Genomic DNA, 25,611 nt, shown 5'->3' with positions numbered 1-25,611 from the left:
CATCTGGTTGAGCAAGACACAATTAACACACGAGTTAACGTTGTCCACAACATGCATGAATTAAGTTCATAAACATCCAAATGCACATTGCTTAAAAGTATTCTACCACAATGTGTTTTACACAGACAATCGTGATTGCTTTGCATCTAACTCATTGAGTGCGGATGAGCAATATGTCAGAGATCAGATGGCTATATATGTATCATCACCCGGTTCTTTTGCATCAAAAAAAATGCAGTAAACTATGACTACATCCTAGTATTCATCAACTTGCAAATACATTATTATAGTATTTTTTAGTATATTGTATATAGTATTTTTTTGTTACAAGGATGTAATAAAACTACTTGAAGAAGCAGGTGATATGTGCTCTGAGTCTAAAACAAGTATCGATTGATCATCTGCTATCATAAAGTTGACTCATTAATAAAATAGATGACGTATATCAAACTCCCAAGATGATATCACGCCCGAGATTGAGTTCTCCTATGTTGAAATAATTTTAACGAAGTGCACGAGTAGTGTATTAACGACGTGCGTTCCCGTGGTCGGTTCAAGCCCTTCTGGGATACAGGTTTGGAAACAATACTTACTGTCAGCAGATATCACATATGGTACAATAGCATTTGGCCAACGACTTGCCAAAGCAGTAAGTGCTTTACGTGCATCCACTCCATTATTAATAGCGTCACTGCTTTCAGTGATCGCAGCAATCTGTACAGGATCTAACATCATATCAGATTCAAAGGCACCAGGACTCTGAATTTCTTCAGGTGGTTCAACATTCACACCACCCTGTGAGAAAAAAAAATATGAGCTGTCACATTAATTATAATAATAATAATAATAAATGAAGAATGTGATAACTTACACTGTGGTAAAAATACTCACCGTGTGAGGCCAATGCACAAGAACCAATAATGCGAATGCCCGCACAGTAGTTACCGATTTCATTTCTGCGAGTTGAACAGAAAACATTTTTATAAAAGTTATACATTAGTTATTGCCACCTAGAAGACCACGATTTCGTATTTGTGGCACTTTATCTATATTTTAGTTAATACGATATAAATTTCATGCGTGTCATCCAATAATCATTTTAAAAAATCAATGATTTAACTACAATTACCATATTCAACGTCTAACCACTACTACTCCAAGAATAAAGTTAATATATATTACTTTACATTTAATATCATGTCTCTGATTTGTATAATATACATTCAACGTAATAAATCTGTTCTGGGTATGGTGAATTTTAAACTCGCTATGGAGAGTTTAATTATAAAGAAAGACACAAAGTGAAAACAATGTAGGCACACTAATGGAACATGGATTTTGAAAAATAACTAGCACCAAAGAAAACAGACACTACCTGAATCATTCCAAAATGCATGTATTCGATGCTTTGAAAAAGAGAACGCATCTGATTAATACTGACCTGTAGTCACAATGATGGCAGCAGAATACAGAGTTAAACAGAACAATATCGTGCTTTATATACATTTTTTATTGAGTCCCTAGCAAACTCCAGTTGAGCGCTGGGGCGTTTGGTTTTGAATAGGTGAAGGTCACAGAGGTATTTCCAACTTGTTTACCTGGCTGATTTCAGGCTGTTTTCTGGGAGCGGCGCTCTGTTTTGAATATATCCACGCATTTGAATTAGTGTTTTCACGAGGGAGATCAAACAAAAATAAATAAATAATATCAATATCGGAATGTGTTCAGCATTCCAAGGGCAATATTCTGGGACAAGTATTTGTCACTATACACAGAATTTTAGTATGAGAAAGATATCATTGAATATTTAGCTTCCTTCTGTGCTTATTCAATTTGAAAGGCTTCTTTCTAGATATATGTTATTAAAATATTATGTTCAAACCTGTGTACAATTATAACCAAGTCATGAAAGGATATCCCTACAAAGGGAAATAAACTGAATTAGCAGCCCAAAGTAAAATTCAGCAAAGAGGATGTCGAATTGGATGATTGGAAGACCGACAATTTTATTTTTACTGCTGATGTGTTTTGTTTTAAGTCGTTTACTCTGCAAATAATAAGTCTGTTCCGGGTGTGGTGAATTTGAAACTCGTGAAGGCTCGTCTTATGTTAAACAACATCTTTTAATATCACTTGGCACACAATAATTATTTGTCAGGACATGACTTTCAGGATTCACCAATGCAATTTCCAACACGTAAAATGTTATATTCAGGTCCGAACTGACGTCAGTTTAGCGCTGGGGCTTAGAGTTGAATAGGTAAAAGATTAATAATGAATGCCATACTTGCGGACGTGGTTCATTTCAAGTTGTTTTCTCACAACGACACTCAATCTGGAATTATATATCTACGCACTTAAATTAGTGTTTCAACGAAGGAGATCAAACAAAAATAAATAAACATCGAAATGTGAACCACTTTCCAGGATTAATGGTTCTGAATTCATTATGAAAAAGCTTTCAATAAACTAAGTTAAAAATATAACTTAAACCGACGAAACCAGAGTTTACATGACAGAACATTGTCAAATCAATGACTTATTACCGTGAATGGAAAGTGGTATCCGATGCTTCGACATAGAAGAGCGTATTTGTGTCATCCTGACCTAAGGTCACAAATACAACACAAGTTAAACACAACTCTATCGTGCTTTGCGGAAATGTTATGTTCGTTTCCTAACTGACTTCAGTTTCGTGCTAGGGATGTGTCATTGAATAGGTAAAAGGTCACAAATGAATGTCCAACTTGCTGACATGGCTAGTTCAAAGTAGTTTACTGAGAACAAATTGTATCTGGAATAAATCCACGAATTGGTTTTAGTGTTTCCAGGAGAAAGATAAATAAACAAAATCAATATCAAAACGTGTAACACTTTCAAAGAACTATGGTTTTGAGACAATAGGTTTTATTGTAATTAAACAGTCTTGGTTCAGTAACAGCAGTGAAATACTAATTTTACTGTCCAGTTTAATCTCATTCGGATTATATTCCGTGCACGTTCCGATTTTTAATCTTCTCCTAAAATACCTTTTTAACAAAATACCAGTATACAAATATTGTTCGCCTATATACACAAAGTTATGAAAATAGTCAAATATGAAAATATTAAACTATACTGAAATTCATTATGAGAAAGCTTTCATTAAATATTTTCGAATTGCATAGTTGAATAAACGAAAAGCTATTTTTTATGATTACTGCTGATGCGTTTTGTTTCAAGTAATTTAGTCTGCATGATATTTCATCTGAAATATGCCCACGCCTTTGCACTTAATAACTTGCTATGTATGCTATACATTCAATATAATAAATCCGTTTCAGGTGTGGTGAATTTGAAACTAGACGTGAAGGTTCGTTATACTAGTATATAAAAACTCGTTTAATATCACTTAACACACAATAATTATTTTTTTGAGCATGACTTGCAGGATTCAACATTGTAATTACCAACATGTAAAAAAAATAAGCAAAATAAGTTACAAATTATTGATGTTGTCACACAAATAAAACATGACAATGAATTCACCACATTCAAAAAATGAGTAGCAATGGGTTTTATTGTAGTTACAGTTTTAATTCAGTACTATAGGTGAAATGCGAATTTTATTGTCGAGTTTAACCTCATTCGGATTATTCAACTCAACCCACTTGCTAATCTCGAACTAAAATACCTTTCTACCAGTAAACATATTGTTATTATTAACTCTACACCAAATTATGAAAATAAACGCATATGAAAATGTTAAATTATACTGAAATTCATTATGAAAAAGCTTTCAATAAACTAAGTTAAACATATAACTTAAACCGAGGAAACCAGAGTCTACATGACAGAACATAGTCAAATCAATAACTTATTACCGTGAATGGAAAGTGGTATCCGATGCTTCGACATAGAAGAGCGTGTCATCCTGACCTAAGGTCACAAATACAGAGTTAAACACAACAATATCGTGCTTTATACATATTTTATATTGATTCCCTAACTGACTTCAGTTTAGTGGTAGGGGGTTGTCATTGAATAGAATAAAGGTCACAAATGAATGTCCAACTTGCTGACAAGGTTGGTTCAAAGTTGTTTACTGAGAACACATTGTATCTCGAATAAATCCACGCATTGGTCTTATTGTTTTCAGGAGGAAGATAAATATACAAAATCAATATCAAAATGTGTAACACTTTCAAAGAACGATGTTTTTGAGACAATGGGTTTTATTACAATCAGTCTTAGTTCAGTACTAGCAGTGAAATACTAATTTTACTGTCGAGTTTAACCTCATCCGAATCATTTCGTGCACGCACCAATTGTTAGTCTTCACCTAAAATAACTTTTTACCAAAATACAAGTAAAAATTATATTTGTCACTATAAACCAAATTATGAAAATAACTACATATGAAAATATACAATTATACTGAAATTCTTTATAAGAAAGCTTTCGTTAAATATTTTCGAATTGGATTATTGAAAGACCGACAAGTTACTTCTGTTGATTACTCTGACACGTTTTGTTTCAAGCGTTTCACTCTGCGTGACATTTCATTTGAAATATGCCCACGCATTTACATCTAGTATCCTATCACTACTTTGTATGGTGTACATTCAACATAATAAATCGGTTCCGGGTGTGGTGAATTTGGAAAAGGAGGTGAAGGCTCGTTATATAAAAAACTCGTTTAATATCACTTGCTACACAATAATTATTATCTTGGGCATGACTTGCAGGATTCAACATTGTAATTACCAACATGTAAGCAAAATAAGTTATAATTAGGATAACAATTTGGATCTTGATTAAACTAAAACCAAAGAACTCAAAGTCTACATGAAAGAACATTGTCAAATCAATGACTAATTTCAATGAAAAGTGGTATCCGATGCTTCAACATAGAAGAGCGTATTTGTGTCATCCTGACCTAAGGTCACAAATACAACACAAGTTAAACACAACACTATTGTGCTTTGCGGAAATGTTATGTTCGTTTCCTATCTAACTTCAGTTTAGTGCTAGGGGTGTGTCATTGAATAAGTAAAGGGTCACAAATGAATGTCCAACTTGCTGACATGGCTAGTTCAAAGTTGTTTACTGAGAACAAATTGTATCTGGAATAAATCCACGCATTGGTTTTAGTGTTTCCAGGAGAAAGATAAATAAACAAAATCAATATCAAAACGTGTAACACTTTCAAAGAACTATGGTTTTGAGACAATATGTTTTATTGTAATTAAACAGCCTTGGTTCAGTAACAGCAGTGAAATACTAATTTTACTGTCCAGTTTAATCTCATTCGGATTATATTCCGTGCACGTTCCGATTTTTAATCTTCTCCTAAAATACCTTTTTAACAACATACCAGTATACAAATATTGTTCGCCTATATACACAAAGTTATGAAAATAGTCAAATATGAAAATATTAAACTATACTGAAATTCATTATGAGAAAGCTTTCATTAAATATTTTCGAATTGCATAGTTGAATAAACGAAAAGCTATTTTTTATGATTACTGCTGATGCGTTTTGTTTCAAGTAATTTAGTCTGCATGATATTTCATCTGAAATATGCCCACGCCTTTGCACTTAATAACTTGCTATGTATGCTATACATTCAATATAATAAATCCGTTTCAGGTGTGGTGAATTTGAAACTAGACGTGAAGGTTCGTTATACTAGTATATAAAAACTCGTTTAATATCACTTAACACACAATAATTATTTTTTTGAGCATGACTTGCAGGATTCAACATTGTAATTACCAACATGTAAAAAAATAAGCAAAATAAGTTACAAATTATTGATGTTGTCACACAAATAAAACATGACAATGAATTCACCACATTCAAAAAATGAGTAGCAATGGGTTTTATTGTAATTACAGTTTTAATTCAGTACTATAGGTGAAATGCGAATTTTATTGTCGAGTTTAACCTCATTCGGATTATTCAACTCAACCCACTTGCTAATCTCGAACTAAAATACCTTTCTACCAGTAAACATATTGTTATTATTAACTCTACACCAAATTATGAAAATAAACGCATATGAAAATGTTAAATTATACTGAAATTCATTATGAAAAAGCTTTCAATAAACTAAGTTAAAAATATAACTTAAACCGAGGAAACCAGAGTTTACATGATAGAACATTGTCAAATCAATGACTTATTACCGTGAATAAAAAGTGGTATCCGATGCTTCGACATAGAAGAGCGTGTCATCCTTACCTAAGGTCACAAATACAGAGTTAAACACAACAATATCGTGCCTTATGTAAATGTTATATTGATTCCCTAACTGACTTCAGTTTAGTGGTAGGGGGTTGTCATTGAATAGAATAAAGGTCACAAATGAATGTCCAACTTGCTGACAAGGTTGGTTCAAAGTTGTTTACTGAGAACACATTGTATCTCGAATAAATCCACGCATTGGTCTTATTGTTTTCAGGAGATAAATATACAAAATCAATATCAAAATGTGTAACACTTTCAAAGAACGATGGTTTTGAGACAATGGGTTTTATTACAATCAGTCTTAGTTCAGTACTAGCAGTGAAATACTAATTTTACTGTCGAGTTTAACCTCATCCGAATCATTTCGTGCACGCACCAATTGTTAGTCTTCACCTAAAATAACTTTTTACCAAAATACAAGTAAAAATGATATGTGTCACTATAAACCAAATTATGAAAATAACCACATATGAAAATATACAATTATACTGAAATTCATTATAAGAAAGCTTTCGTTAAATATTTTCGAATTGGATTATTGAAAGACCGACAAGTTACTTCTGTTGATTACTGCTGATACGTTTTGTTTCAAGCGTTTCACTGAAATATGTCCACGCATTTACATTTAGTATCATATCACTGCTTTATAGGGTATACATTGAACATAATAAATCGGTTTGGAAAAGGAGGTGAAGGCTCGTTAAATACAAAAACTCGTTTAATATCACTTGATACACAATATTTATTATCTTGAACATGACTTGCAGGATTCAACATTGTGAATGCCAACATGTAAACAAATTAATTTTTAAGCAAAATAAGTTACAAATTATTAATGTAGTCACACAAATAAAAATGTGAATGATTTCATCACTTTCAAAAATATGAGTAGAATAACAAATTAGATCTTGATATTACTAAAACCGAAGAACCGAGAGTCTACATGACAAAACATTGTCAAATCAGTGACTTATTAAAATCAATAAGTGGTATCAGATTCTTTGACAAGGGGGAGCGTATTAGTGTCATCCTGACCTAAGGTCACAAATACAGAGTTAAACAAAACAATATCATGCTTTATATAAATTTTATATTGATTTCCGAACTGACTTCACTGTAGTGCTAAGGGTGTGTCATTGAATATGAAAAAAGTCACAAATGAATGTCCAACTTGCTGACGTGGCTGGTTTAAAGTTGTTTACTGAGAACACATCCAGAATAAATCCACGCATTGGTCTTAGTGTTTTTAGGAGGAAGATAAATAAACAAAATCAATATTAAAATGTGTAACACTTGCAAAGAACGATGGTTTTGGGACAATATGTTTTATTGAATTCAAAACATTCTTAGTTAAGTAAAAGCAGTGAAATACTAATTTTACTGTCCAGTTTAATCTCATTCGGATTATATTCCGAGCACGTTCCGATTTTTAATCTTCTCCTAAAATACCTTTCTAACAAACTACCAGTATACAAATATTGTTCGCCTCTATACACAAAATTATGAAAATAGTCAAATAGGGAAATATTAAATTATACTGAAATTCAAAATGAGAAAGCCTTCATCAAATATTTTAGAAAACATAGTTGAATAAACGAAAAGCTATTTTTTATGATTACTGCGTTTTGTTTCAAGTTTTTTAGTCAGCATGATATTTCATCTGAAATATGCCCACGCCTTTACACTTAGTAACTTGCTATGTATGCTATACATTCAATATTTCAGGTGTGGTGAATTTGAAACTAGACGTGAAGATTCGTTATATATAAAAACTCGTTTAATATCACTTAACGCACAATAATTATTTTTTTGAGCATGACTTGCAGGATTCAACATTGTAGTTGCCAACATGTAATCATTTTTTAGCAAACTAAGCTACAAATTAAACGAGTTTAAGCTCAATCGGATTATTCTGCCCTCGTTCCAATTGTTAATATTCACCTCCAATACCCTTATATAGTAAAATACCAGCAAAAAAATATTTGTTACTATACACCAAATTATAAAAAATAACCGAACGTAGCATGATATAGGGCGTTTTATTGTACACCGAAGGATGGTGTTTTGTAATTGTACAAGTGTTGATCATCCAATGCGTTGCGGCAGAGAAGCTACCATCCACATATTTCATTCAAAATGTTCATATATTTTACTTTAATCATACATAATATTGCACGTTAAAGAAGTCATGTTTTTTATATGTAATGATAATGGTGTGTACGTTGTTTTATTATATAATTCACGGTTTACATTGCAAGAAATTGTATGCAAACCATTCAAATGTAGAAGTGATATCTTTGTGCTAACATTTCTAGCTCGCCAAAACCATTTCTTTATGAATCAAACACACCAGTTTTACCGTTTTTTGCTATATAATGATTTTAGTCGCGCAGAGTGTGCAAAAAATGGTAAATTTTTATTGTTTACTTATCAGAATATTTAGAACTTGTAAACCTTATCAATATTTGTAATATTTGTATACAGGGACTCTGTACAAATCTGGCGTGCATTAATATTTATAAACAGTTTTGAGACCCTCATTTTTTTTTTATAAATCATCAAAACGCCACCAACGTCCATGGTTTGCAAATAAAGTTATATTCGTCGAGTTGCAATTATTCATACACTTTGATGTTCGCGCTTCGTTATTTACATTCAATGCGCTTATTCAAATGTATTTAGCAATGAAATAAAAAATACACAAGTCTGTATTACTATTTAAAAAAAAGCGAGCTTACTTAAATATAATGGTTATTATTTATAAATAATGCATTTTGCTGCATGATATGTAAATAATATTACACACCTTTCTGATTATTTACGAAACGACAAATGTTTGTTTATAAATCCCATAAATATAATACGTTGACGTTGGTTTGTAAATAAATGCTGCAACAAAGATTATTTTCATAGAATTGAACTCGACCTCCATAATTTCTTTTTATGTATAACGTATCTCAAGTCATAATTAAATAACATTAATAATGTATTGTGAGACCAATATGCCTTGTGCCGGGAACGGAAGAGATAGTACGCCATCAACGGTGCAGATGTGCGTAGTGTGATGTCACTCCTTGATGCGCAAGGTGTGACGTCATTCACTCACTCTTCAAGGCAGGCACCACAGAATTGTAAGTGTTTTTTTTTATTAGTGAGGTAAATTTGTTGATATAATAATCATTTTTATTGGTATCTGCTTCAGCTGGTATATTTCTTAACCTTAAAGTGCCTCTGAAATGGCTGCTGTTTTTCTCGCCTAAAATCATTCTTTGGTACATCAATATTATTATTTTTCTAAACATAGAATATTTTTTTAAAGTGAAAAAATGCATTTCAAACAAGTCTACGGCAAATTTACTTTTGTGTATTTTAAAACGTGGCTCCTCATTAGCTTCTCATTTGCATACAGAAGTTCCCCTTGTGACGTCAAATGGGGAACTTGCTGTACAGCTTGCATTGCCGATACGTGTATATTAGGCACATTTCTTGTACAGTTTTCTCATTTTTGACTCAATTGCCACTCATGTAATTGATCAATCAATGAAGGTATGTCATCTTGAAATTTTAAAGGCCCCAAGTAACTGTGGAGCAAAATCTTTGACCAAAATTAGATTTGAGCTTAACTACTCACCAATGGACTTTTCACTCAAGTGAATGGGCTAAGCAGCTACATGTGATGGAATGCAGTATGTTGTTCACTATGATAAACGGATGAATCAGATGCGATACTACAGGTCATTGACCCCGTTATTCGCCCATTTCCCTTCTATGCAAATAATTAAAGGGCGGTAGTCGCCGCGCCACGCATGGGCGAGATATATGTGGGTCTCATATAAACAAACATGGCGACTTTGACTGTTGCGCAGATTAACGAGTACTGACTGAGACGTTACCAAGCTTTAATTAGGTATTTTGTATGTGATTGGAAGGTATCGAAGGAGTGACGGCGGTAATTAGTGCAAGTCGCGCCCAGGTCAAACCTCATACTTGTGATTTTCATTAAAAGAGCGCATTGGATTGTGGGGAAATCAACACAAATGTCGCACATGCGCAGCGCGACGACCACCGCCCTTTAACGTTATACACGTTATACACGATCCCAATGTTGTGGCAGATAAAACAGATCTAAAAATTCGTCAAATTCGCAGATGGAAGCGTCAAGTCCGCTTGTCGATCTCGCTCTTAATGACACCTCAGCTACAATTTGCGAATTATATCTATTTTTTGGCAAATAAGAGTGAAAACTGTTTTTAGAGCATGTCGAGACAACATATTATTTCGTCTAGGCATCATTCGAGATTTGTATGAATCGGCAATCATTGTACTGTCTTCGTCACGTTGTCTTTAACACTAACTTTCCATCATGCTGGTAAGGTGAGTGTGTTTGGTAGCATATCTACAAATACTTTTATAGATTCATTAACGATGCAAAGGAAATGCGGTTTTAACTCACTCGCTCGAACTTAGTTTTTTCACGTGGTTGCTCGCGTGGACAATCCTTTTTATTCTCCTGTTGGTCACAATCAAAACATTAGTGACCGACCAAAATTGAATTACAAAACGTGTCGCTTATTTTATTCTGACGGGGATGTGACGACAATGAATAAACACCAACTTATCTGAGCATAGTCACTGTAAGCTGTCGGCTTACCATTATACCAAGGCAGAATTTCTACTATAACTTTGTATTCACCATCAACGAAATCGAATACATACATTGTTCTGATGCGTTTCCATGGTAAATGGAACACGACGTTACACATTGTGATGTCGGGAACGCAAAATCGTGAGCTTTTACCAGTTAAAGGGGAATCGCTCAATCCCATGGATTGCACCAAGTGCTCATGGGTAATTAACTCCGCCTCCGCCATATAGAAGGTAGTTATGATTTGCAATTGTTACTGGACCGCTGATTGGTGGTTCATAGCCTTTGGCGCGCCCAATCAAGTAATCAAATGAGCTGAGGTCAATTAAAGCTAACGCGATCACACAAAGGTTCGTGGATACAGCCATGGATGGTCGGATTTAGTGAAACTGTACTACAAATTGAACGATGACCTACGATATGTTTACCACATATAAATTCCTTGACGCAGACAGCCATGACTAGTTCCACACGAATGCATCACAATACTTACTTGCATGACTAAGTACATGATACGTTAACAGGACAAAACGATGACACTGCGGCGATTAACGCATGTAATAATAGTTGACAGTACATTCGGTAATTTGTAATGGAAAACAACATGTTATATGTGTTGTACTCTCAAGGCATCCCTTTATCGTCATAGATACGAGTATTTATAAATGATGGCAGTTTAATCCAACCAGGCAGCCAACGAGCACAGTACACAACAATGTCATTTGAAAACAGAAACTTCTCTTTTTTTAAATTGTGAAATTGATTAATATTCATAAAGATTAAGAGGTATACGTTTATTTGTTTTAATCCATTTTAATACCTTTAATACAGCGCTATTTTAGTCGAAGACATTCTGCGGAAAAACAGTTATAATTGGACCGATCTTAATTGGCAAGTGAGAAGACGATCTAAGAACTTTCAATTATATTTCAAGAACTTTCAATTAAGAGATCATTTGTCCTCCTAAGGTCGGTCAAATGATCACCTGCGCTCGGGCAAAAACGAACATATTCGGGCAGTAATAAATAATAGCCTTTGGCATATACTGAGCGTGTACACATGTGGGTGTGTTGCGTCAACATAAACTTAGAGGTCGTGACCTGAATCAGTCAATAAATATGTTAGTGCTCCTTTGAGGAATATATTTTGTCAACGTCCGTTTAACTCCAGCGATCCCTCTTTAGTTGTTGGTTACCTCACGCAAACATAGGTACCGCATAGACTCTGCTTTGCTCAGTCATGGCGCTGTTTTCCGCGTTTTTCAAGCAACGTTATGTATCTGCGATCAGCTGGTTAATAATCGTGATATATTGGTACACTGATAAGGTGAGTATATATACGGTTTATTTAATCGATAACTTTAATGTCCTGAGCACAATTTGGTTAAGTTATTCCACAGTCCCTCGTATTCCGATAGTTTGCCCTAAACTATAAGGGGGAAGTGAAAGCTGGAACGTCGCGGAAGGGGATTGTATTCGCTATTATTATATACATCTGTCATCGTAACGCCATAAGGAGTAAAATATAAAGAAATGCGAATTCTAAATATGAAATGATTACGCGCGTAAGCGTCCTCTAATAATAAAAACAACATGGCTGCCACCAGGGTTTGACCACAGGCGCTTGCCACGTTCCTTGACGTCAATAAACAATGTATTTTACGGGCGTTGTATACGTGGCTATGAGTCCCATATCGAACAGAACGCGGCACGACGACTACCGCCCTTTAATCAGTTGTCTGTATGTGTAAAAACGAGATTACATACGTACACGCATGTAATGAATATAAACGAGGTACGAAAGCTTTGACCAATTCTTTTTTACACCAACTTGGAAACTGTCCACATTTTACTAATTAACAATGTTGTAATCCCTTAAACAGGAGACTCGGTCGATCACAGTCATTACCTTGTTAAATACGATCGGTCATGTTTGCAGGCTTGAAAAAAAATCACTCAAGCGATCGGTAACAACACCCTTAGAAGAGCCATCTTGAAAAGAAAGTGCTCACATGCGCACTACTGCCAACTTAACAGACGTCATCTCAAATGTGAGAGGGAAGTTTGCTGGACATGCGTATTTGCTTGAGATGACTTTGCCTGAGTGATTTTGTTTTTGTTTTGTTTTGTCGTGTTAGGCGGATTTAGCAACTGGCACTTGTAGTGCTATATGGGCCACGTAACGTTACCAACACAGTATTTACAAAAAGAGGTTTGGCGTGAAAGGGGCGTTGATCATTTTGCGTCAAAGGGAATTTGCCTGAAACGTGCGTGTCGCGTGGCTTTGCCTATCAAATTAGTGGTGTTCTCACTGGACAATAAGCCGTTGTCACAGCGCTTTTTATTTGAGAACGTTGTTAAAATGCGTGTGTGAGCAGAATACGCCGTTGTGGCGTCGGCGTTTTTAACACCGTGGTAAAAAGGGTGAACCGTTGTTACATCAGCTTTTTGCACAACGCAATGTGCCGCGTGAACACAATACGACGGCCAAACGCCCTTTATTACCGACTTATTTATGCTTGTCATTACACAAGATGGCGTCAGAGGTTACAGGTCGAATGTCGAACTGATCAGACGAAGACACGAGATTACTGATATCTGTATGGAGAGAATCGAATATTCAAAGAATGACGGAACGTCTTGGGATGCTAAAGTATATGCTGTGATTACAGAGAAAGCGGCTGGAAAGAGGTTGGACAGGACGTCATTACAATGTCAACGGAAGATTAAAACTTTACGTATAAGGAACAGAGATGTGACTGAGCACAACAGCAGAAGCGGTAGAGATCCGAAAACTATAACATTTTGGGATGAATGAACAACACGAAATCTTAGGTGGATTCAATTCAGCATTCAAACCTCAAACACAAATCAATATTGACTTTTAAAGCTGTGCAAAGTTTATACCAGTGGCGGATCCAGCAACATGTATTGGGGGGGGGGGGAGCTTCGCTTAAGATATACGGAGCGAAAATCGCAGAGAAGCTATGCGTAATCCAGATGATATGAATCATCATGCGTTTGGTGAGGGCTTTTTTATTGTTAGTATTCGCAACACACTTTATAGGCGCGACAGGGGAAACCTTGTTCATCAATGGAATTGAAGGCGCAAACGATTGGGAAAATAACGTACATGTAGAAGTCACTCGTGTGCACCTGTTGTACTGTGTTGTACTGTCTTAAGGGGACTTGGATAATTGTGACAAACGTTAGCCCTTGTTTAGACTGTCGAAAGTCCCCGGGCCTAGTTTGTTAGTATAACGCCGATGGCTTTTGCATGAAATGTCGCAGGCATTTCACTTGTAAACGCCCTCACGCGACACTACGACATTTTTCACCGATGCTGAACAGAGAATGATTGACAGCTCATGCAACGTCACGAAGCAACCAGCCAATCATTCGCATGCATACATAATTAATATCAAGGACAACTATGCAGAAGTGAAGATTTCTCAGGCCTTTGCCCTTCGTTGCAATGCCTGTACCATTTCTTGGCATTTAGTATACAAATAAATCAGGTCTGAAGACTGTCGACAGTCTAGCTCTTGTTTTACGGCGTTTTAGAGGATGCTATGTATTTTATTTTACGCACCCACCCCATTTTGCTAGAGCAGGATCCATGCTGGTGTTTGTATGGGCAACCGACGACCGAATGTAAATGGTGGTGGATATATGACTAACTATTATGGGTCTAATATACTAGTATGTATATGAGGGAGCTATTCATAACAATTACGAAGTCGTAATGCATTTTTCCGTGCGTTTTCCTGTTCTTTCTAGGTGGTATGCCTGAATGATATTTGTCACGTGCCGCCACGTGTTCAATCGGAAAGGCTTATAACAATCAACTGTACTTGTCGGACAATGTTCGAATTTAGTCTTACTTGCCCAGGAATGATTTGCCTGACAACAACTGGTGAGTCACGTGGTCATGATTTATTGTCTCAAATGTTCCTCAGGGAGTGCATTGTTCCCGTCATCTGACTTGTAATTAAAATGTCGGCATCACGTGGTGCTCTACTCAATGGTCCATGGTATTCCGGGGGTGTACTACTTTGGCAATGAGAATTACCGACAGGACGCCTAGCAGCCTATCCAGATCATCACACATTTTGAGAAAATAAACACCCCATTAGAATTTTTTTTATTTATTGACACAACACTCACTTTAGAAAGTACGGCAGTAAGATCACTAAAAACTACAAGATAATGAACAAAGTAACAGTAAAAGATAATCAAAGAAAGCTTAGAAAGAACTCCCGTGTGCTGAGAGTATTGGAGACACATTAAAAATTAATTCAAAATTACTTGAGATGTTGATGGAAACGCAGAAAATTTATTATGCAAATAAGGTAACGAACAGATTTAAGTGTCAAACTAATAAGGTCTGCACAATGTACCAAGTTTCATTGAAAGGTGATTAGAACCAAAAAAATATTAATTATTATGCTAATTAGAGAATTAATATGAACAGATTTTAACCAAAAATTAATCAGGCTGTCTATTGTCCTAGACCCAATCTGATTAAAATCTGATGTAGTGTACGGGCTTTAATTATTTTGGCTATAAACTTATTTTAATTTTATTTTTCATTATATTTGTTATTAATGCCCTTTTATTTTATTTTATTATTTTACTTTGATTTTGATGATTTTTTTAATTCCGCCCTACCTACATCTGAGCCGATGCCTATGTAACGAGATTTCAACGAGACCCACTATCGACGATTTTAGTCAACGAATCACAGACCTCCTTCTATAGCGCACATGATGACGTCACCGGGCAGAGTCAGGTGGCAAACACACTCAAATAAAATGGCGGATTATACCGACGTTAGCGACCGTGAATAACACGGCTTTTCGGTAAGTTTATCATTGTCAAATGCAACGAAAGTCATTTTTATGTTAATATTGTGGCTCGAATGGTTCGACTTTAGATCGTTATTTCGCATAGTTATTCTGGGAGTGACGATTTTGTTTCCACCGGTTCGACCGAACACCAGTGTCTTTTTCCAGTCGCCTGCCCTGGAGACGGGTGATGTTTTGTTGACGATCGGGCCAAAATCGTCTACGGTATTGAAGCTGTAAAAATTCATCAAATTGTATCAACATTTTGTACATTATACAATAACTCTTTATTAAAGTAATTGAGCTGATTTGGACTGGAATAAAATATTTTTTATTTGGAACACATCGCAATTGATCAGGAAATATATGTTTGCTCCAATTTTCTGCGTCGATGCCGTGGGCCGGTGACCGTTATACAATTTAAAATCAGTTTGCATTGTTTACTATAGCTGTTTACAGTGTTCTAATCATTACGATTTACTTATTTTTTGCTTCCATTCTAGATACTTATGCTCAGTGATGTAAAATTGAAGCGATGACTGAATGAACGAACCTTGGCTGGCGAAGATGTATCTGGAAGTGTACACATTTGTTGGAAGTGAACAAATATTCAATGTAATGACAAAAATTGTAAAATGCTGTGGAATTTCTTTTGCAAATAAAAATATACTAGCAATTTTCTATTAATGGTTTATTCAAGTGGGCAAAATATAATGTACAGAAAGATTGCCCGTATACACTGAAAAGTAAGCAACCGACAGCCTGTATAAAAGGGGGGCTGTGATTGGCTGTTACTTACGCGAGATTTGAACGGGACTTACATAGGCGTCGGATCAGATGTAGGTAGGGCAGAATTAAAAAAAATCACAAAATCAAAATCAAAGTAAAATAATGAAATAAAATGGCATTAATAACAAAAGTAATAAAAAATAAAATTAAAATAAGTTTATAGCCAAAATAATTAAAGCCCGTACACTACATCAGATTTTAATCAGATTGTCCTAGACCATTTATGTACCAAGTTTTATTCAAATGTGATTATCAATACTTGAGATATACAGTATTAATTAATTATGTTAATTAGGTGATTAAGAAGCATAAATATTTACCAAAAACTAATATAGTGTATAGTCCTAGGTTCATTGAAATGTGACAGGTACTCTTGAAAAGTTTCGTTAAAATCCAATGAGTGGTTTTTAGACATCAGTGCAACAGCCATAGAACAGCAAAAAATTAACTAATTATGCAAATTAGGTAATTAATAGGCACAATTATTTATCCCAAAATTAATCAGGTCTCTGCGTAGTCCTAGAAAATCTATGTCGCAAGTCTCATTGAAATGTGATGATTAGTACTTGAGATATCAGGTGAAAAGCTAAAAAATAACTAATTATGCTAATAAGGTGATTAATATGCACAAATATTTACCCAAAACTAATTAGCTCTCTGCACAGTCCTCAAGTACTTGAAATATCAATCCCTGAAAATTAATTAATTATGCAATTTAGGTAATTAATATGTACTGATATTACCCTAAAAACTATCAGGTCTGTGCAATGTCATATGACATTTATGTACCAAGTTTTATTGAAATGTTATGATTAGTACTTGAGATATTAGTGGAAAAGCCGAAAATTGATTAATCATTATGTAAATTAGGTAATTAATAATATTAACAGATTTTTACCCCAAACTAATCAAATCTGCGCATTAGTTCAGAGCATCCATGTGCCAAGTTTCATTGAAATCCAATGAGTGGTTCTTCAAAAATCAGTGGAACAGTCATAAAACAGCTTAAAATCAGTTAATTATCATGCAAATTAGGTAATTAATATTCATAGATTTTTACCCAAAACTAATCAAACCTGCGCACTAGTTCAGAGCATCCATGTGCCAAGTTTCATCAAAATCCAATGAGTGGTTCTTCAGATATCAGTGGAACAGTCTTGGAACAGCTAAAAATCAGCTAATTATCATGCAAATTAGGTAATTAATATTCATAGATTTTTACCAAAACCTAATCAGCCTTGCGCATTATCCCAGAGCATCTATGTACCAAGTTTCACCAAAATTTGATTAGTGGTTCTTGAGATAACGGTGGAACAAAAAAAGTGACATACATACATACACACATACATACATACAGACATACATACAGACATACAGACAGGGTAACTGCAAAGACTCCCTTTTGTGCTTCGCACACGGGAGTCAAAAAGTGGAAACAAATTACAAAATTACATTTACACACTATTACAAGATTCACTGTCCATTAACATACGAAAATACATTACATTTTAATACATTGTTTAAACATATCGTGGTTACGTTAAGCCGACAAGAGATGTTGCTGTCTCATGATAATTTTTTTAATATAAATTTTGCCAATGCAATGTTCATTGCAAAGTTTTATCATTTTATTTTCAATTCTGTCAAATTTATGAAATCATTTATTTGCTTTCCGGCTTGCTCAAATAATGTCTTTCTTTGATTGTTGATCGCTGTAAAAAAAGACAAGTTGTTATAAAATGATATCGTCCTCTACTTAATTCTTTGAGCAAAGATTGCAGATTCTTTTTTTCTGTTGACATGAAACGAACGGGTTTCACGTGGGAATGGATAGCATATATGCCTGTTCAACTCTTGTTGTCGATTATCAAGAACTATAATAGTCATAGACTGACAATTGGACACTGCATGTAAACAATGTAGAGCCTCCTTTTGAGGCACACGCAATTATTATTTACCAGCGGAAAAACCAACAATCCCCCCCCCCACCCCACCCCGCCATGGTATAAATACGTGCGTACGTGTCATGTGCGTATTTATACATTTTACTATGATGGAGGACCGCGGAGATACTTGTCTAACAGGAAACACATGGACTGCGCAACTTTAGTGTTGCATCATCATGGGAATATTCTCTTCCAGTCACAGTACAAGTCGTGGGTTGTTTATTTTGATGCTAATTATGCGATCACGAATACTGCAACTTGAAGTTTGCAAGTTTGTGTATAACTCATCTTTTCATTTAACAAACTTCCATTAGACCCACACTGGCATAAAATCGTGTTTTAACAAATAAGCCGTTGAAAGACCGGCCGTTTTACGGGGATGTTCATCATGAATTTGTGGTAGTTGGTATTATCTTTAATGTGTTCGTAGCTTGCCAAAAGGTGAAAATCCCCGGATGTTCGCCTCGAGAATAAGTATTTTACGTTATTGTTCATGTCACGTGGGACCAATATAGAACCTAGCGCGGCGTAACTATGGCGACGTTTTGAAACGCAAGTCTTGATCTTCTATGTGAAAACACATTTACATATTCTGGCTTTTCAAATGGATACAGCTGATTGGTTGATGTATGGTTTGTAAACTGGGTTAGTGAAAATGTAACAGGTTACTAGTACTTAAAAAACTGAAATACACCTGATCGAACTTAAACGCCCTCATATGGCGACTTTCGCTAAAAAGAACCACTCACTGCCATCATTTAACATTCACGGTAAATTGTCGTATTTCTGACAAAATATGTAATTTATATACATCACTTTATGATATTAACTTGAAATATATACATTTTTGGGGAGCAAATACAGTATTGAGTGGAACGAACGTTATGTTGCACTGTTTATGCGTTCTTATGACACAAACAATTTAGTAACTCGTATCTGAAATCACAACTGAAGGAACACAGTGTAAAATCGCCAAAATATTGCAATTTTCTTTTTAGAATATTAGCCATGCTGTCAAAAGTTCAATTTGCCTGCTTCGACCAATCATATTACTAGGATTGGCAATACATAGAACGGCGTTGAGAAACCATGAGTGGTATGTAATCGAAACCAAGTGCATCTGATATTATTTGTAAAATTTACAAATTCCCACGATCTTACGGTGGCATCTAGCCCAGGTTACAAGTAACGCAGCGAGCAAGTGTCATGACCTCCACACACTTTCTAATACAAAACATTGTACACATTTGATATCGATTAATAGATGAGCATCGATGATGCGAGACATGTCACTGGTCCAACTTTGTACAAATTCCATGTGCGTAAGACTCGTTATGTATCTTCTCACTGGTACCTCCAATTTCAGAATTTCCAACAACACAAGAAGGGACGACAGAAGATAAGACTAGGAGAGCAAGGTCAACAGACGACGTATCAGAACAAACAACTCTTACTATGACTGAAACATCATCAGGTAAATATACCGTGATAAAAAAACTTATTACTACTGTCACTAGTCGCTGGCTACACCAATTACGGGATAAGATTTAAGCTAATTGCATACGTTTTCATATCCGAGTCGGCTATACTTAATTGCGTTCACCCAACAGTTAGCAAGGACTACAGAACACCCAAAACTGTTGGAAAAAAAAACTATGTGTACTCATTATAGCAACCAGGAAGGTATACATGTTAGTTCTATTGTTATAAACAAATACCAAAGCAAATTCAGAAAGTGCAATTACACCTGAAGCGCCCTCACATGGCAACTTTCGTTGATAATGACCACTCACTGGTACTATTTAACATTCACGGTCGTATTTCTGACTTGAGGTTCTGATAGAATTTAAAAACAGATTTGCCATTTTTTTTAAATAAAGAACGCCAAATCATTCTCAATACTGGCAACCAGGTATTACTTGTGAATATGAACACCCTCATCGAGAAATAATAAGGACTGTCGCTAGAACTGAAAAAAAAATAAACAAAAAGAAACATAATTGCATTGCGATAACAAAATGTATGCGATGTCAAGAAAAAGCAAACAATATGTAATTTATATACATCTAATTTATGGTATTAATTATATATATATATATATATATATTTAGTTTTGGAGTAAATTCAATCCATGGGCTTCACACATTCCACTGTGCAGAAATGAGTGAAACAAACGTACGTGCACAAGAAAGATGAGATTCAAGAATTAATTAGTTTTTTTTTGCTACGTGGCTTTATAACACAAACAATTTAATTCGTATCTTAGATCGCCAGTAACACTTAATTTACTTTAATTCCCAACAAAATACTTCAGGAAACACCTCAGTGTAAAATCGCCAAATATTTTCCTTTTTTGAAATATTCCTAGCCATGTTGTTTAAAAAAATCAATCTGTTAGCTTTAACCATTCAGGGTACGAGGGTTGCTAATACATATAGAACGGGATTGTTGATTTTTCATGAGTGGTATACATTCGAGATACGGTGGCATCTAGCCCAGGTCACGTGTAACACAGTGGACAAGTGTCATGACCTCCCATATACTTTCCAATACAAAACATTGTACACGTGAACATTTGATACCGGAAATAATTATAGATGATTATCGATGACGCGAGACATGTCACTAATACAACTGTGTACAAATTGCATGTGCGTGAGACTCGGTGTATATCTTCTCACTGGTACCTCCAATTTCAGAAATTCCAACAGCAAAAGAAGGAACAACAGAAGACAGGACTAGAAGAGCAAGGACAACAGAAGACGTATCAGAACAAACAACTCTTACTATGACTGAAACATCATCAGGTAAATATACCGTGATAAAAAACCTGATTACTACTGTCACTAGTCATGTCCAGACTACACTAAGTACGGGCTAAGATTTAGACACATACATTTTCATATCGGCTATACCTAATTGCGTTCACACATGGGAGAAAACAACAGTTAGCACGGGCTAAAGAACACTCAAACTTGGTAAAAATATACAAATCTTCAGTAATTTTTACTCATTTGGGAAAAGGCATACCGAAAAAACTTAATCTGTCAAATGGACATTCGATGTCCGAGCCCGAGCTAAGCGTTCGAACATACTTCATTATCCTGGGCTAAGGAGCTTCGCGCAAACGACTACTAGAAAGGGGAGGTGCAAGGGGGTAGCTGGTATATGTTATAGGAAATAAAAACGGCATTTTACGTTTTTACAGAAAATAAAATGATATTTCTATTTACAGTAAAAAAATAGGTTTTTACATTTTACAGATCAAGCACATTCCAAATTACATTTTTATAATATTTTTTGATAATTTGTGTTAAAAAATCACAATTGGAAATTGCGTACGAATTACTACATTTCATGTGAAAAATGCTTTATACGCTCACAAAAAATAATATTTTGTACAAATTGCCGACGATTAAAATAGCTGATTACATTTTATATCTTGTCCATGTCTACGAATTTACGTTTTTTTATTTATTTGAATCACATTATTACGAAAATAAAAACAATTGATTACAGCTTACCAAAATACCCCTTGCCGACCATCCAGAAAGTGAAAAGCAAATACTTCTCAATGCATGTACCGCGTTGTCCTATGTATGTAATAATTACGTGAAACGAATAAATGTGTACATTGATTGATACGATTACTGTGATTACATTAAATGTGCTAAGATGAGTATCACAATGCTTTGTTTAAGTAATGTAATCATAGTAATGAATGAACAAAGTATTAGTATAGTGATTTTAACGTAAGCATAGTAATTAATGTAATACTTTTTGATGTATGTACATTTACTGATTACTTTACAAGTACATAGCAATGTACTACTGTATGTACATTGATTACTATAATTTTGTTGAAAATACATAGAATTTTACTAATACCATGATTACGTAACTTGTAAATAACATCGTACAAATATATATGTATCGCTTACTATGATTACGTAAGTTACATTTACATGACACTGTACTAATTCTTTTGGCATTACTTACGATTATGTTTTAAGTAGATAGTATTCTGGGATAGCATTGTACTAAAGCATATGCATTGATTACTAAGATTACGTTACAAGTAATAGCATTGTACTAATGTATGTACATTATTACTACTATTACATTATTATATATTTACATCAAAGTTACCAATTACGCTATTACGTGTAATGTAGATAGCATACCGGGATTGCATTGTACTTAATCATATGCATTGATTACGTTACATGTTATAGCATTGTCCTAATGTATGTATATTATTACTACTATTACGTAACATTTACATCGAAGTTAACTGATATATTGTACACCAATTACGCTATTACGTGTAATGTATATAGCATATCGAGATACATTGTACTGATTTTCCAATTTACGAAAATTACTTAAGTAAATTGAACACATTGTTATATTTCTTATGAACTTTTGAAGGCATTTTTTTTCTATTCCCTTTACACAGAACTTAGAAGGGGAGAATTGATAGAGAAGGATGAAGACAATTTGATACCAGGTTCGCTGTACACTCATGCATACTGCGCTATATACATCTCATTATAAGCGCGACGGCTCTACTTTTTACACTCATTACATCCAGGCGATCAGGTGACACTATTACAAAAGTATTTATTCTGACGCTTGAATTAAAGTAGTCCTAAACGTATGTGTGTTTTCAAATACATGTATACAAAATCAAATTTAAGAATGAAGCATAAAAATATAATAATAACAATGATAATGAGATATCATTATACATAAATTCGTATCCGCCCATTTTTTACGCCCATTTTTTTACAACTAGAAACAGAATAACGTGAACGTATCTTGTACGTTCTGTCCGTTGGGACGAATGTATGCGATGAAGATTCCATTGAACTCGAGCGAATAGACCATTTTCCGTTCGCTGTAAGATCACGCGTAATCAACGTAACTCATCGTAGTATCCCCTCTTCAAAGACATTGTACTATAACAAAGTAATTTAAATTCGAAATCTAACCGTTCGATTTTTGCGTTCACATCACATCACACCACACCACACCACAACACATCACATCACATCACATCACATCACACCACACCACAACACATCACATCACATCGCACCAAAACACATCACATCACATCACATCATTCACATCACATCATTCACATCACATTAGTGTTTGATTACGTCATATTTATCAGCCTTTTTGTTGTTCTTGACATCGTCACGGTTTTTTATTACCTTCCACTGCCCACCAATCATATATGAAACTATCGCCTATCACACAGTTCAATGACTTCTTATTTCAGTGATCATCATTGTAGTTGTGTCTCTTGTGACTGTCGTAGGAGTCGCCGCATTGCTAGTGTCTTTCAGAAGCAGGTGAGAAGCATTCTGTCGAATCCTATCTTGTTAATTTGTAAAACATTTACCATGGCGAGGTACTCCTCTCGATAGCTACTGGTAACATGTACTCGTTTATGGTTTCAGAATCAGAAGCGGTTTCCTAAAGATTACTCAAAAGAAGAAAAATCGTGCACAACCGCAATTTGACAATAATCAAGAAAGTCAGGGAGAACAGAAGGATGTCCGGTTCGTTAATCCCTAATATGATACATGTGCGTTTAGTGAGAAATCGGGGGAATATCAGCCGTCAGAATTATCGACTTCGGGGAAGGAGGGTGACCAAGGTGATGCATTAATTTAGGAGGGAAAGATGTGCCAGAATCATCTACTTCCATAAAAAATGACAATCCTACATCCTACGTCAGTGGAAAATGAGAAGAAAATGATTCGTCAAAAATAACTACCCGGAACTAGAAACCTGCACACATAAACCAAACAATGCAAATAACATCTAATGTATATAGGCACGAAAATCATGAAATCAAAATCAAATTTGACAAGGATAAAAAACATTTGTTATATTTGAATTTGACGTTATTCGCAAATAGCCGTGTCCGCTGAGGGCGAGGGAGACAGGAGACTTGGTTATGTGGGGCAGAGGAACAGCGGACGGACAATGGGACACTATTTGACAGAAAAGTCTCGTTCTCAACGAGATCACGACGGCCATTTGCGCATGTGGTCTATTGGTGACGGCGTGTTGACAAGGCGGGCACAAGTTAGCTCAAATGAACAACTACAACAGAAACAAATTTTTCTCGAAGATGATCAATGTTTATTTTAAAAATATTTATTCAGAACCAAATCCCAACCTACTAAACAGGGTCACGTTCTTCAAATTACTATCATGAATTTGTTTTCGTGTATCTGTTGACCGACTTAATTAGCTGAATGGCTGTGTTATGTCTGTCATCGTTTAGGCCTATTTGAAGTTTTGGACGAACTCAACTCAGTGATTTGGAACTAATTACGAGATAACCGTCGCTATTCTGACTACGATTTCTGACAGTTGGTATCCGTAGTTATTAATGTAGTGAACGATTAATCAAAAGATATGACGTATTCAGTCCTTAGTGTGATTGGCTTTATGATTGAAAGTTACGCCCTAGAGTCTTTTTACTGTTTTGTAATTGGTTAGAGTTGTGTGTGTCTTATTTTACTGTAAAGTATAAGTGACTTTCCCGATCCCGCACCTCAAGGGGGCGTGACAAAGAGACAAGACGAGATTCCCCCCTGGCACGTGTGGAGAACCCCGTGGAGAAGAATTCCCCCCTGATATTACATTGATAACCATGACAACAGAACACATGTATTATTGTTTGATACTACAAGTTGTGAGTATTTATCGGTCACGTATACGGTCTTTTTGTGTTATTATTATATATCACTCTTTGAGTTTAAAATCTTTCTTCTTAATCTCCAGCGTGTACAGATATCGAATAACAAATTGAATAAAATTGAAAAAAAAAATAATAGATAAAAAGATGCATTGTATACAATGAAGTGGATAGACTGATATTCAATATATTCAAAATATTAAAATATTAAAAAAATCGACCATGGATTGAAAAGTTTGAATTCGGCTTTGTCTTGCTCTTCTCCATTCGCCAAGTTAATTCCTACTGTACGATCGTGAATATCGCTCTCCAGGCAGAAAAGCAAATTGTAGTTTTCACTGTAGATTTTTTGACTGAAACCAACGAACCCCAAAATACTTCCGACTTTTCTTTCTTGTGCATCCATTTTGGGTTTTGTGCATTTATT

At 35.0% G+C, this 25,611-nt stretch overlaps 1 protein-coding gene and 1 long non-coding RNA gene across 2 annotated transcripts; both read left to right on the top strand.

The window, feature by feature from the left end:
• The first annotated feature begins 12,033 nt into the window (after positions 1–12,033).
• Positions 12,034–25,346, top strand: LOC144346753 (uncharacterized). Its single transcript, XM_085493287.1, has 7 exons — positions 12,034–12,205; positions 14,659–14,794; positions 19,827–19,934; positions 21,160–21,267; positions 22,920–22,970; positions 23,751–23,823; positions 23,932–25,346. The coding sequence occupies exons 1-7, from the start codon at positions 12,119–12,121 to the stop codon at positions 24,047–24,049; spliced, it is 681 nt and encodes a 226-aa protein (XP_085349413.1). The 5' UTR covers positions 12,034–12,118; the 3' UTR covers positions 24,050–25,346.
• On the top strand, positions 14,818–16,401 carry LOC146731661 (uncharacterized). The gene is made up of 2 exons (XR_014927093.1): positions 14,818–15,740; positions 16,229–16,401. It is a non-coding gene; the product is annotated as an uncharacterized LOC146731661 (long non-coding RNA).
• Positions 25,347–25,611: the final 265 nt, after the last annotated feature.

The sequence above is a fragment of the Saccoglossus kowalevskii genome, chromosome 18 (genome assembly GCF_978046115.1).
Source record: "Saccoglossus kowalevskii chromosome 18, keSacKowa6.1, whole genome shotgun sequence".
NCBI classification, from domain to species: Eukaryota; Metazoa; Hemichordata; class Enteropneusta; family Harrimaniidae; genus Saccoglossus; species Saccoglossus kowalevskii.
Note: the sequence above shows the minus strand (reverse complement) of the source record. Positions and strands in the feature narration are given on the sequence as shown.